General features: G+C 49.7%; 1 protein-coding gene across 1 annotated transcript in view; it reads right to left on the reverse strand.

The window, feature by feature from the left end:
• The window catches only part of GALNT17 (polypeptide N-acetylgalactosaminyltransferase 17), a 439780-nt gene extending 425265 nt beyond the window's left edge, over window positions 1–14515 (reverse strand). Inside the window, exon 1 of the mRNA XM_080679997.1 lies at window positions 12447–14515. Within this exon, the coding sequence (XP_080536123.1) occupies window positions 12447–12684 (238 nt within the window). The 5' untranslated portion in view covers window positions 12685–14515. The remainder of the gene's footprint in view (window positions 1–12446) is intronic.
• Between the last annotated feature and the right edge of the window lie 338 nt (window positions 14516–14853).

The raw sequence follows: 14853 nt of genomic DNA on the forward strand, positions 1-14853 counted from the left end.
TGGGACATAAGATGATTTTCTTAAAGCCAACAGTAGAGCAGATAGAAAAACTGGTCTGGAACCAGTGGGCTTTCAATCTAACTACCTTACCTAACCTCACTTATTGTTTCATTCACTCAGTATCTGCTGATCATCTTAATCGAGGACAGAAACCTACAGTAGACAGACAGGCCTGTTACTTAGGTAGACAAGTGTTCTAACCCTGCCTCATCAAATTAGTCAGATTAACACTAGCTGCCATAACAGATAAGCTCCAAGATCTCAATGGCTTAGCATGATGGTCTAATGCACAAAGACATCAAGGCAGAGCTAAGAAGGGCAGTGCTCTGCTCCATGCAGTCATTCAGGGACTAACGATCATTTTGTATGCCACCAAGTGGTGGACTCCAAGACCACCACGGAAAGGTAAAGATAAAGGTAAAGGTATGGAGGACCCCACAGAGGTTTATGTGGGCCAGGCCTGACAATGGCAAATATCACTTCACCCATCTTCCACTGCCCAGAAGTTAGTCATATCACATAGCCACACCTAACTATGGGGCAGACTAAAGATTATCTCTGTGCCAAAGAGGAAAAGTCCACGGTGAATACCGTGTTGCCTCTGCCACCCCAACTAGAGACAAGGGTAGCTCTATACTGCCTGATGTCAGCCTCCCTAATCCAGAATTTGATCTGGTATAAATGATACCATAAAAAAGCCTTGTCCTCTACCTTCAAGGAAGTTCAAACTAAATTTCTACACTGCACAATCAACCCTGGGTCTGTGGCACAGATCAGAATGGTGAACAGCATGAGGGAAAGGGTGCCAAAGGGGTTATCCTGTGAACACAAAGGAACCACACTGGCCATCTGCATTAGCTATGTGTTGATATAACCTCTGAAGCCCCCTATACACACTTCTCGGCTTGAACCCTCAGGTGGATGGTGTGGTTCCTATGTTAAGCTTGGTATCCATTGAAAATATGACCATTACAAGCTTATACTGGATCATACCCAATTAAAGCTAGCATGATACCAAAACAACGCATATCTGATTGTAGGGAGGGCACAGGGCTGAAGCCAAGAACAAAGCTTGCCTTAGGCCTCCTGAGAGTTGCCCAAATGAAGAAGAAATTAACAATGTGCTCTTGTCAGCACTCCTGTTGTGCTAATTTCCTTGTAAATATAAGCAAAGCCTTTTAATTAACTTAATATCAATTTCACTTTTTTCATATTTTGTTCTAATTATGGGCTGGATTTAAAGCTCACACAGCATAATTTAGAGGCCCAGAATGAACAGCTTTATAACTTTACACACTAGTAACTGCTAAACATGAGGGAAGGAAGATTCCCTGCCACCATCCTGTCACTGCATCCCCATGTGTGCCCCTCTCCAAATCCCAAACCAGCTGCCGATGCTGGTCAGGACTGATATCCTCTCCCAGCAGTCAGGGAATACCAACTTCACAAAGGAAGACCCAGAGAGGCAGCTGGTGGGTGCCTGTTTTGGGTCAGTATCAGTCTAAGGATAGTGATGCTATCAGCCAAAAATGCCTAGGAGCTCTCACTGAGCCCCTCCCACTAGCTGCAGCCCCCACAGACATTTCCCTGATCAAAGCCAATGCTGAGGCTGGACTGGCCCTTATTGTTCTTATTATGAGTGCAAGAAGGGAACTTTGAAAAACCAAGATCATTACTCACAAGTCATGAAGGGTATACGCCCCAGGCCACACAGCAAGGTCAGAGAGGGAGACAAGAGAACAGGCCTGGGGCTCTGTCTTTGTTGGGATCAAGGTTGGGGTGCCCAGAATTTTGTAAATTCATTCTTTATTGGTGAGTTTAAAACATAAAATTGGGAATTACAGTGCAGGAAAGGAAAAGCAGGGTCACTTAGGAGGTCAGTTATCTGGTCACCTAAAGCTTTCCAAAAGAGGGACTTGATGGGCGGCTGCCTGGCTCTTTATCTAGTTGTGTAGTTGTCAATATGTTTATTCATGATGGATGTCTATGAAATGGATGCCTGGGCAAGCTAAAGCTTAATGACAGGCACTTGCATTTAAATAAATAAAAGCTTATTGTCAGGCAACAGTAATTATAATTATCCAGCCATGTCTCTGGACACCTTATTTATTGCTCAGAGTTTCAGCTTCCTCATATCAACACATAGCTAATGCAGATGGCCAGTGTGGTTCCTTTGTGTTCAGAGGGTAAGCCCCTTGGCACCCTTCTTCTCATGCTGTTCACCATTCTGATCTGTGCCACAGACCCGGGGTTGTTTGTGCAGTATAGAAATTTAGTTTGAATTTCCTTGAAGGTAGAGAACAAGGCTTTTTTATGGTATAAAATGGGTATAATAGTATAAGTAGGTCTCATGTAGAATTAAGGACCATGAAACACTTGCTCAATACAAACACTATGTATAATAAACTATGGCATACATGTATGTGTACAAATATCATGTATTGTATTTCATTGAATCTACAATGCCTTCCACTGTAGGTTGTACCATTTTTATGTATCCATAAAGGAAAAATGCTACTAACTAAAATATGACACACCACTGATCATAAAATGGATCTCAACTTCAGAGATGTAACGAATGTGCATGTATCATTGACAAAACATGGTTATATTCATGGCAGTTTCACTCTATGAGATGTCTTCAAGTCAAATCCAACTTAACCAGAATGCCCAAGGAATTGAATATCCTAGTTAATCCAATTCCTTGTAGCAGAATCTTGTTTCATTTTAATATTCATTAAAAATGTAATGGGGGTGTAGAGAAGATGTACATTCCCAATGCAAATACTATTTCTTCTCTCCTCTTTTGCCTCCACCACACTTACTTTCTCTGGAAAGCAGCTATTTTCTTGAAGGTTGGTCAGGTGACTTTTCTCAACCACACATGGAAGTCCGCCCAGGGACACTTCTGGAAAAGATTTTCTTTCCTGATTAAACAATAGGAGGAGATATGGCCAGTGGTATACCAGTAATAATTCCTACGCTGTATAAGGATGCAATGACTGGAACTACAGCAGCCTTCTTGTAACCACGAAGAACAGATCAAGAGAAATGATATTATAATGTCATCATAATGACCTCATGACTCTGGGTCAATCCTCCACTACCTATGGGCTTGTTAAATGAGAAAAAGTTACCCGCGGGTGAATTAATTCCTAAATGACCTATAGAGGGATTTTAAAAAATGAATAAAATCTACTCTCTTGCAAACTATTGGGTCCGACTATGTAAACAACTCGTTAAAATGCAAGGGACAGGTCAACAAAGGCTAAAAGGAGACCCATGCAAAGTACAGTCTAAAGTTCAGAGAAGGAACAATTAATTCTGACAAGGTGGCCAGGGAAGGTTTCAGGGAATAAAGGGCTTCAGAATCCGGTCCTTGGAGAATGCATGAGGTTTTAATAAGATGGGCAGAGGCATATTATTCATAATCTGATAGTTAACGGACCCTGAAGTCATGTAGCTCTCATTTTTACATGCATGAGCTTTGGTCAGAAACAGAGTAGAACTAGAACCCTGGTTTCCTGACCATTTAGTTAGTACTTTTTAAACCAGGAAGGGACAGCGCCTAACAAGCCATGCATAACCATCATACACCCCTCGGTGAACACTAATCACGCAATTAGCCCTTGTATCTGAGACTGGGATGGAAGGAGGCCCTTGTGGAACCCTGCTCCCTATTAACTGTCAGCACGCTCACGTGCTGGTGTCTGGATGCGGCCGCCTGTAATTACGGCAGAGGTTTATTACTCATGCATGCAAGGCTGAGGCTCAGCAATGACAGGAACATTATTAAAAGCAAAAACTTCTCTATCAGTGGCTAAGCCGATTGTCATCCACATGTCAGAACAGTCTAAAGACCTGTGAGGAGCAATAATGAAGGCAGAGGATGGTCTTTCAACCAAGTGAGTCCTGAATTTTTTCTAAAAGTATTACAGGCTTTGGGAAAGGAGGGAGAAAGAAAGGGAACAACAGAGGGAATGAAGGAGGAAAGGGGGAGAGCGAGGAGGGGGGTCTCCTGTTTGGGGGGATGTAACAATTTATCTGCTTTTTTGTAGCTATTACCCCTGGTCAAAGGCTAACCCATGGGAGTTGGCTCCCCTGAACTTCTGAATTCCATCTTCTGATCCCTCAGCAGCTGCTGAGGAGGCAGGTCCTGCCCTGCAACATGACATGAGGGATGAATCCAGAAAGGGCAGGAGGACCCAGATGCCTGGCAATAGCCTCAGAGGCAGACCCATGTGGTGGTTGCAGCAGCCACTGCTGGGAAAAAGCTTGGTTTGGAGAGACGACTCTGCTCTCATCACCAGGGCCTCCCACAGACCCTCCCGCCTACCCACTTCTCTTTGACTGGGGAAGGCATGGGGGACAGAAAGTGAGACTTATCATCAGGTGCTGGACTAGCAGGGCCCCGCTAAGCCTGCAGAGCGTGCATCATCCAGTCACCAAGCCCTGCCATGAGGTGGGACTTCCTCTGGAGTAACTTCCTCAGAGGATGATAGGAAGCCGAAAGTCATGGGCAGAGTTACGTAGGAATCTAACAAGAAACCTGCCCGTCCCTGGGTCCATTTTCCTAAGCTCATTAGAGCGTCACTGTGCGGATGGAGGAGAGGACACAGAGGTGAGGACCCTGGAGGAGCTGGCAAGGAAACTCCTGCCAGGCTCACCATGGGACGGGCTGTTCAGGCTAACATGGAAGGATGGAGCCACTGGAGCTAGAGAAAGGGTATGGCTGGGGGGCTGGGTGCCTTCATGAAGTTGGGGGCGGGGTTGGCAAGCTGGAGGGGAGCACTCAGGTCAGAGTTCCTGATGGCTGATTCAGATTTTCCAAAGGGAGCAGTTCTAACTCTTAGCTTGGGATGTGGCCAAGGAGGGGGCTCTGAAGTGAGGTGCACCTGGAATCACTGAAGGTCAAAGGCTGGTTGAGTCCTGAACCAGAGGCTCGGCTGGGCCAGTGACGCCAACACTTTATACCCACTCCTATGTTCTAACCACTGTCCTACCTGTCCACATACACGGAACCCCAACATCAGGTCCCCAGGTGGCCTCACTACTTGTCTCCTATGATTCATGTGTCAAAACTGCTGAGTTCTCCTATTCAACACTCATTGGTTAAGCACCTACTGTGTACAAGTTCAAGGCTCACCTTTCCATACTCATTCTAATATTCTTCTGGGACCTAGTATATCTTACAAACCTATCTTTCCAACTAGACCACAAGTGTCTAGTTGGGCATAATGTCTGCACCTCTCTGTAATTCCAGCCCACACCTAACAGTGGGGCAGGGCTTGCTAACAGATGTGAAGGACCCACGTGCTCTGTAATGGGACTTGACACATATAGGCTGTCATTTCTTCTCTTAGGCCTCAAAAGTGATCACCCAAAGGCATCATCATTACTAAGCAGAGGAGGTGTGTTAGGGGTTGTGGGGATTAGAAAGGAGAAGGAAAGAGAGTTCAGCCTCAGACACACACAAAGAGAGAAGGATCTCAAGTTAATTCAGAGTCTAAGCAAGTCAAAGGGAAAGGACCTCCTCCTACCCTTCTTGAGATTTCTATCCCAGATGGCAGTGGCCACACTCTGCCACAACGCAGTGCTAGCTTTCACGCATTCACTCCAGGAAGATTTGCTAAGCACCTACTACGAGCCAAAGCAGTTCTCAGCATCAGGGATGTGACAGGGAGCAGGCACGCAAGGTTCCTACCTTCAAGCAGTTGGCATTCTCCCAGCTGCTAGGCATTTGGCCCTATATCACTTGCTGGTCATTTTGTATCCCAATCCATCCTGACTTAGAACAACCCGCTGCACAGTGGAGAGGTGAAGTGATCCGCCCAAGGTTACAACAGAATCCAAACCCAGTCTGTCTGGTGCCCAACAACCTTTCTTCCAATATTTTATTCTTAAGGACTGTCTAATCTTAGGTCCTCTCTCCATTTGATATGGGCCTCGCTTTGCCCACATCCCTTCTCCCCCTTGTCACTGTTAGCTCCAATTACTGAGCCTTCTTCCTGTCCACAAAGGACACTCCCAATTTGGCAACATCAAAGGTCAGGGGGTTGGATTTCCTCCTGGAGAATGACACTGGCGGCCTCTCCTGGATACCGATGGGCTGGGCAGGCAGCAGCTGCCCCCCCTGCCTCCGCCCTCTAACCCCCTGGGGAGGGCACCTGCAGCACACACACTGGCCAATACAGATGTGCCTGCATCTGAGAGCTGTCCAAGAACTGCGTTTCCCATCTCTCTGGGAGGGACCTGCTGCCACCAGACACTATCCATCTGTCGGTGGTAAATGAAGAGAGCCTCCCTCCAGCGCCCACGCCCTGGCTCCCTTAATGGAGCCTTCCCCACACCTAGGCCACAGGCTGCCACAGAGCCCTGCTGAGGGCCTGCAGGCAGAACGTGGAGGCAGGCACTGCCCTAGTTTCCTGCTGATGCTCATTGCAGTGATGGATTTTCATACCACCATGGCCCTCTGGTCCTCCGTTACTTCCTTCTCATAGGAAATGCTGGCACCATCCAGCTTGATAGTCTATAGGACCACATCTATATCCCGGCAGGAAAGAGGAAACAGCTGTGGGCCAGCTCTGGTCTCATGAACAGATGCTTTCAAACATCATCCCTCTCTTTCTGACCCCACCCTGGATGCCTGTCCAGCAAATCTCTACCTCTGTCTCTCTGCACCAACTCACTTTCTCTGTCTGGAGGGTTTGGCTTATGTATCAGGCTAGGTGGGCTGCACCTGATTATCTGGGGACGTCCTGGTTTTCTGCAGCTCAGACTCCGGCCTCGTCTGCCTATGTGGCTTGGGGGCAGGAGTAGGACAGGTAATTCTGACTTTTCTCCATTCCCACAAAGATTTTCAATTTCTTCAAGCAACCCTGCTTCTATTCAATATCCTTCTGAAATCTAAATTTGGAACCTAACCTGAATCGATTGAATTTCCACTTACGACAGAGCTGCTCTGGGCTTACTGAACGAAGTAGTGACATGTGTCTTTCCAATTCATTGCACAGGGGCTCTGATGAGGGACAGGGTCACCAGCCAGAGCTCAGGGCTTGCTTGTGTGGGGCAAGGGAAACACCACACCCCTCTACTGTCTTCCCCTGACTCCTCAGGCGGTGCTGGACTGGGGACAAGGAGAAGAGTATTCAAGAATCTTGGCTCTGCCCTTCACTGGCTGTTCATCCAAGCTAAGTCACATCCTATCAATTTCTCACCTTTCCTGGCTCTAAAATGAGAGAAACAAATAACTTCCTCAGAGGATGATAGGAAGCCAAAAGCCATGTACAGAGTTACACAGGAATCTAACGAGAAACCTGCCTGTCCCTGGGTCCATTTTCCTAATGCAGCTACAAAACCACCATGTTGCCATTTAAAAAAAAAGCTTCACACATTCTGTATGAATTTATTCTGATTTTCCAAATTTTCTACAATATGAATTTTACTCTACAGAAAAAGGAACATAAAACAATATTCATGTTATAAAATTACATATTCAAAGAAAACATACTAAAACATGCTGCTCCCTAACCTGGCTGACTGCTTCACTTCCAAGCTCCTCAGAAGGACTGGGTGCCCTTCAGACAAGAGGGTTAAGGACCAGAGCAGCCTCAAGATGGTACAGGCAGACAAGATGGTACAGGCAGGCAAGATGGTACAGGCAGGCAAGATGATACAGGCAGGCAAGATGGTACAGGCGAGATGGCTCCTCACACTCAGTTTTCCCATCTAAGTCTTCCCAGCCCCTTCACCTCACCATATCCACCCAACCCAACTCAGCCTTTATTTCTTCTGTTGAGGTTATTTCCTCTGTGGCTGTCAATTACCTCCTAAAACTAGCTCACATCCAATCAATCAACCAATAAACCTTAGGTGCCCACATTATGGTCAAGGTGCTATGGCAGATGCTGATCCTATAAACTGAGGACAGACACCTACAGTAGATAGTGTGGCCTGTCACTTAGGGAAACAAGTGTTCTAACCCTGCCTAATCAAAGTAGGGCAATTAGAACTAGATGCTGTAACAGATAAGCTCCAAAATCTCAACGGCTTAGCATGAAGGCCCAATGCACAGAGACATCAAGACAGAGCTACAGAAGCCATTGTTCTGCTCCATTCAGGGACTAAGGATCATTTTGTATGCCACCAAGACGTGGACTCTAAGGCCACCACATACAGGTAAGAGAGAAAGCAATGAGGATCCCACATGAGTTTATGTGGGTCAGGCCTGACAGTGGCAGGATAGAGGTGGTATCAAAAAATCCAAACTGTGGTACAAAGGTCACTGACAACAAAGCCTCAGGCAACTCGGAGCAGGAAGAGCTCAGACCGTGTGGCCTGGCACAAGTTCCCCACCCCCGGCTCATGACCTTGAGCCAAGCTTTAAAGAAGGAGTGTAGAAAGGGGCAGGGAGAGACAACCAGGATAACTAGCACTTCTCAAAGACTGGGGCTGAAATGTGGAGGCTACAATCTGAAGGCAAATGAGAGGTATTGCAGCAAGTGGATCAGTCTGGCTCAAAGAGGCAGAGGACACTGAGCAAGGGTGGGAACATGGGAGATGAGGACTGAAGCAGGCTGTGGCAGGCCCTGACTGTCAGCCTCCAGGCCTGACCATGACCCCTCAGGAAACAGAGAGCCCCTGGAAGGTGTGGGACCTTTAGGACGTGGTGCTTTCCACTCGGATAGCTGGAACTACGCATGCTCAGTGGAAGAGAGGGTTGAGAGACCAGAGGCAGGGCACTGGGTTAGAAGGTACTGCCGTAAAGGTCAGGGTCAACAATGGGGCCTCACGGAAAGAATGGAAGAGCAGATACAAGAAAGCATCTAGAGGGAAAACGCTAATTCATCTCTGTGTGCTCTTTCCTCCAACACCAGCATCTCCACTGTCACTTTAAAATGTCCTTTTCAGCCTGGATTAAGAAAAACAAAAACATTAACAATTACAACCTGTAACTGTTTTTTCAAAAGGCAGAATTCGAAACCTTGGTACCAAGAGTCTTGGCAGAGAGAGAAATCCTGAGGATGTCTGAGTCAACTAGGTGCCCCAGCCCAGGGGGCCCCTGTCAGAACCCCCAAGGAAACCTGTCTTATGAGTGAGAGAGCACCAGGGATGACTGGAGCCCTCCAGGAGTCCCTGCTGCTGGGACCTCATAAGAGTCCACAGAAAAGGTTTGAGAAATATGGCAACCTTTAAAATACCAGCTCCCGCCCTAGCCAGTTTGGCTTGGTGGATAGAGCGTCGGCCTGCGGACTGAAGGGTCCCAGGTTCGATTCCGGGCCAAGGGCACATGCCCGGGTTGCAGTCTCAATCCTCAGTAAGGGGCGTGCAGGAGGCAGCCGATCAATGATTCCCTCTCATCACTGATGTTTCTATCTCTCTCTCCCTCTTCTTTCCTCTCTGAAATCAATAAAGAAATATTTTTTTAAGTAAATAAATAAATAAAATACCAGCTCCCACTTTGTACCCAAGGGGCTGGACCCAAGTGGCCTTGTTTCTACTGTATGCCCAGTGCCTGGCTCTCCCAGGCCCCCCATAATCCTGAGGAATAAAGAATGCCAAAGTCAAGGTTTCCCTCTCCTCCTTCAGTAGGAACGGGTGGAACAGGCTACAAAGCAAATGGACACAGCAATACAGGCCCCATCACCCAGGCACTGGGAAAGCTCTCCTCCCTTCACCAGCCTCCCACTGCAGCAGGTGGCCCCTGCAGGCTTAGCACATCAGCAGGCAGGACACCAGTACCCAAAACAAGCACAGGCAGAGGAGAGAGTGCTGAAGGGTGGGGTGGAGAGGGGTGGGTTCCTTCCATATCACAACTTTTCCCTGCTCTCCTCCTCCAGGCTCCATGTCACTACAAATTACACTCTGCAGCCAGGAGGATAACATCTACCTAGCTGCAGCTTGAATTCCTGGCTTGCCCGGGAAAAGATCTCAACCCTGCTCCTGCCAGCTCTTCCTCGGAGACTGCAAGTCAAGAAAACTCAGTCTTCCCACCCCTAGCAACTGACCCAACCAGTCCCAAGCCCAGGACACCCCCACTTTCCCCCATGGAGACACTTGAATGGCAGAAGCCAGACCCTCAGCCCATCTGAAGCAAGCTCTTGCTTCTCAGAAGTCCCCACCCCCACCGGGTGTGGGCACACAAATGGTTTTTCCTCTTTGCTTTGCTTGGTGCAGGCAGCAGAGTAGAGGGCAGGGGACCATGGGCCAGGCCACAAGCTTATCAGAGATGCAAAATCTCAGGACCTCACCCCAGATCTGCTGAATCAGAGACTCTGATGGTGGGGCCCAGAAATTTGTCTTAACAGGCCCTCTCTGTGCCTTTGAGGCACAACAAAGATTGAGACTCACTGGTGCAACAGCTAAGAACCTCAATTCCAGAACCAGAGTATCTGAGTTCAAGTCCCAGCTCTACAAGCCCCTGACTGGGTGACTGACTGTAAGCAAGCTAACTGGGGTGGAGTAAGAGCACTATCTCCTAGAGTTGCGGTAAAGACTAAATGAGCCCTGCGTGTCCATAGCACTTAGGAAATACCATTTGGAATTGTATTCTTCCTTTTGGGATATTTAGGGATGCATGACTATATCATATTTAGTTTCCTAATTAAAACCAATATTGAAACGACTAGTGTCCCTGACTGCAGCTGGACAGTGAGGGAGCTCAGGCTATGCTGCACTCTCTCTTTTGGGTCCTATGGGTACATCTATGGCAGGTCTCTGTGTAGAATAATAAGCCCCCCGCCTCCCATAATCTTCTAATTCCTCCAGAAATGAGCTGTGGGTTTTGTTTCATTCTGTGTCTTGATTTTTTGACACTCAGGAGACGAGCTCCCTCACGACCGCACAGCAGGCTGTATGGACAGCCAGGCCACAATGTCTGTGAGGGGTTGGGAGGACTGCAGCTTCCCACTGCAGAGATAAGTTCAAGGACCCTGGGTACTTGTTGAATGATATAGAGAAGACCATTCTTTCGGAGATCTGCTCACATCCCACCCAGAAGGACCCAGAAAGGATCATTGGAAAGCAGGAAGAGAACAGTCTGGTGTCATTCTTCTCCCTGCCGCCAGCCTGGTCTCTCACTCTAATTGCAGGGAAGACAATGGAGTCAGTTCTTCCTAATGTAGAATCTTCTTGTCATCAAACTTAAAACTCCTTATAAATAGGAAGAGACGGTAAATAGAAGTTGTCAAGAACATAGGCTCTGTGGTCAACCAGACAATGGGTTCTGATTCCAGACCCTACTCCTGACTAGCTACAGGACACCAGGCAACTTAGTTAAACTCTCCAAGCCTTTTTTTCTCATATCTCATTATGGGGATGGCATTCAATGCACTTATGACATCTCTGCACAGCATCTGGAACACAGCAAGAATTCTACCAATTATTGTAATGATTATCTTTATGATTATCTCTAATTCTGGAACTACCATGAGAACTTGTGTTAGAAACTCAGAAAGGGAGGTGGCAGCCTTAGATCTGCCTTAGATAGCAGCTATGCAAGCCCTGGAGAGCTGCCTGTACTTGAGTAGGGAATTCTCAATCTGACCTGGGGAATAACAAGTGTACAATGACTTGTCAGTCCCTGGACCAGATGTGACCAGAGCACATTAAATATCTCTCTTCTCCTAAAGCACTGAAGAGAACATTTTAGATGGGACAGATTCAGTAAGTCATCACTTCACAGCATGGATAGATCCTATGACTTTAAGAAGACTGGCATAACTAAACCAATTTTACCACAAGCTAATTGATATGAGCAAGAGCTAAGTTTCTTCAGCATCTCATCAACGTTTTAGGAAATGAGGTTGAACGAATCCAAGTTATTGGAGGACCTGCTATAATTGGATGGCACACCACGCTTTACACTATAAAAACCTGTTTCCCCAACCCACGAAGAACTTCAACATCGCCCTCAGGCATTTCTCTGGGAGAAGCCAGGTGTGTTTTTAATAGCAGCCTCCCCCTAGGCCGCGAAATGGAGGAGGAGTCTCATTATTAGCTGTGCAGCCCGCCTCATCCAACTTACTACCCAAGCGCAATAGCTCCAGACCTGAGGCCTTGACTTTGTAAACATTTAAGCCCACCAAAGTCCCTCCCTGTCAGACTCCACCAAACGCTAAACTGTAAGACTATTTTCTTCCTCTAAGTCAGTCTGCGCCTCCGGTCCCACTTGGCCACGGGACTGGTTTCTGCACTTGGGATTTAGTCTCCAGGTAATGATTCCTGCATGTCCCTGAACGCGGGAACTAGCTGTACGGACATGTTTCCACAATAAAAGCAAACTTAAGGGTAATTCTTTCCAGCAGCCCTGGCCTCTTGGCCAAGACAGGGCAGAAAGGGTAAGAAGAGGGAGCGCGCGGGAGCCTGGAGGTGTGGGGCTCCCCCGCACCGCGGACAAGGCCCCCGGGGTTTACCGAGGCCCCGTGAGCGCTGGCGCGCGTCCTTACCATTCAGTTGCCGGTAGACGATATCCTCCAGCAGCGAGAGGCGCTTCAGGACAGCATCCTGGATGGGGCTGGCGCCGTGCGCGCTGAGGTTGGTCGCCTCGGCGCGCGGCCGAATCTCGTGGAAGGCATCTCCGCTGCGCACAGCGATGGGCCGGCACTTGGCCAGAAAGAGCACGAAGCCGGCCACCGCTATCAAGTTCAACACCAGCAGCACTTTGACTCTTCTCAGTGAAGCCATCAAACACGCCCGGCCGGCCCTCGCCCCGGACCCGTGCCCTTTCCGGCTCCGGCGAGGCGCGGGGCAACCGGGACAGTGCGAGCCTCACACTCCACACTCCGGGCGGACGGTGAGAATCCCAGCCACTCCCGGCCCCACAGAGCGGATGCTCTAGCAGCCAAGACGGTTGAGAGAGCAGGGCTCTCAGGGGGAGGGCCAAATCGCTCACATGGAAGCCCTGGGTGTGTAGAAGTGCTCCCAGATCTGCCTGCTTACTCCACGGCGCGCGGCCCCTTCCAGGCGCCTGGGCTTCTCGGTGAAGGGCCGGAGGTCGGGGGCCTCTCCTCCGCACCAGCAAGTTGTCCGTCGCTGGCCCTTGGGCCTCCGGGAGTGGGGCTGCGGCAGCAGTGGACCTCCGTAGCCAGCGGGTCGGCAGGCGGGGCTGCCCCGGTGCTGGGGCGGGAACGGCGCGCAGGTGCCCCGCTCAGGGTTTGTTGTCCGCTCAGGGTTTGTTCGCCCCCGGAGGAGCGCGCCTCGCCTCGGGCGGCACAGCCACCACCCGAGTCCGCAGGCAGCCGTCTCGCCCGCGACCCGCAGTCGTCAGCCCAGGACCCGCTCCCCGGGGCGGGTGCCTTTGTTCCGCTCACAAACCCGCTTCATCACGCCGGGCAGAGGAAAGGAAAGCCCGCGCCCGGCGCCCGCATCCTCGGGGCTCCGCAGTCAGGCTCAAGTCTCAATTACTCTCAAAGTGGGAACAGTACTAGAGGGTGGGTAACTGAGCAGAGTGCGAAGTCCTTCCCGCCCCTTGCGCCTGGGGACATCCCACCCCGCGCCAAACTAACCAGCGCGCACAGAGCCGCGGGCTCCGGGACACGTTCCAAGTCCCAACACCACGCCTTGAGCCTTCGGGGCCTGCCGGTCACACTGGCCTCTCTCTGGCTGGCGCGTCAGGAGGATGGCCGGAAGGAGGAGTCGGACCTCAAAAGTCACAGCAGTTCTCTACCCCCCTTCGAAAACGTCGCGGGGGGCGCGGCGGGAGGGACTCGCGCGGCGCAACCTCCGCACGCCGGAACGGGCAGCGCCGCTCGTCCCGCGTCCCTATGAGCCAAACGCCTAGTCTCCTAATTGGCGGACACAGTGATACCGCCGCTGCGGCACTGACAGGCCATACAGCCCGGCGCTGGAGAGTCCGGGGGGACGCGCAGGTGGCAGCGGAGCGCGGGGCGCGGCCGAGGGGACCCCCTGCAGTAACAGCTACTCCGCCACCGCCACTGGACACCCCCTCCGCAAGAGCCTGTCGGCCGCCGCCCGCAGGCTGCCGGGCGCACAGCTCCTGGCTCGCCTGCTCCTGCGCGCGCACCCGGAAAGGGTGGGGGCGCCTGGAGAGTAGGCACCGCACGGGATGGGGGCAGTCAAGTCATGTTGGCTGCTAAGGGCGGTGGAGGGACCCTTCGGTTCTCAGCACTCCCCGAGCTAGCGGGTTTGTTCCATCCCGGTTGGCGATGAAGACATCCCTTTCTGTGTGCTCGCAGCTCCGCTTTGCGTGGCCGGGAATGGCTAGAGGGAAAATCTGGCCTGGAGACTTGGATTCTGTTACTTTGGGAACCTGGCAGGGCAAATAGTGGGCTGGGTGGGTTCCCTACGTATGAAAATTCTAAGTCACAGTTTCTTTGTCCACCCACACCCCTATACGCATGTTATTATAAGAAGCATATTTCGGCTCCTGGATTTCCGTGATCTCTTCTCTCCCCAAAGCTGGGAGCTCTAAATGCTGGAAATCAAAGCCCCTCCTTGATCCATTTAATTCCTTGATCCTAAAAATGAAACCAGGCTGCCAACTAATAAAGATCAGGCAATGAATCTGGTAGTTTTCACCACATCATTTCAACCTCACTAAAGTTTTGTTGCCTATTTATTATTTTAAACATTGATTTTTAACATAGAAAAGTACATGAAAACATAATAATCCTTTTATTTCATCCCTTGGAACTCTAAACCTGGGTTCAATATCATTTTTATGGTTTTTGCTTTGTATAATGTACAGGAAAGTGAATACAAACCAGTTAAATGAAAAAGCCATGTCAGAAGCACAAGGGACCAGAGGTGTTGGGCACAAAAGGCATTGAGTAGAAAGAAGCCTGAGTTATTGAGCAGTTATGATATAACAGGTACTGGCCCGGGCACAGTACC

Source organism: Plecotus auritus, assembly GCF_963455305.1.
Source record: "Plecotus auritus genome assembly, chromosome: 7".
In the NCBI taxonomy this organism is placed as follows: Eukaryota; Metazoa; Chordata; class Mammalia; order Chiroptera; family Vespertilionidae; genus Plecotus; species Plecotus auritus.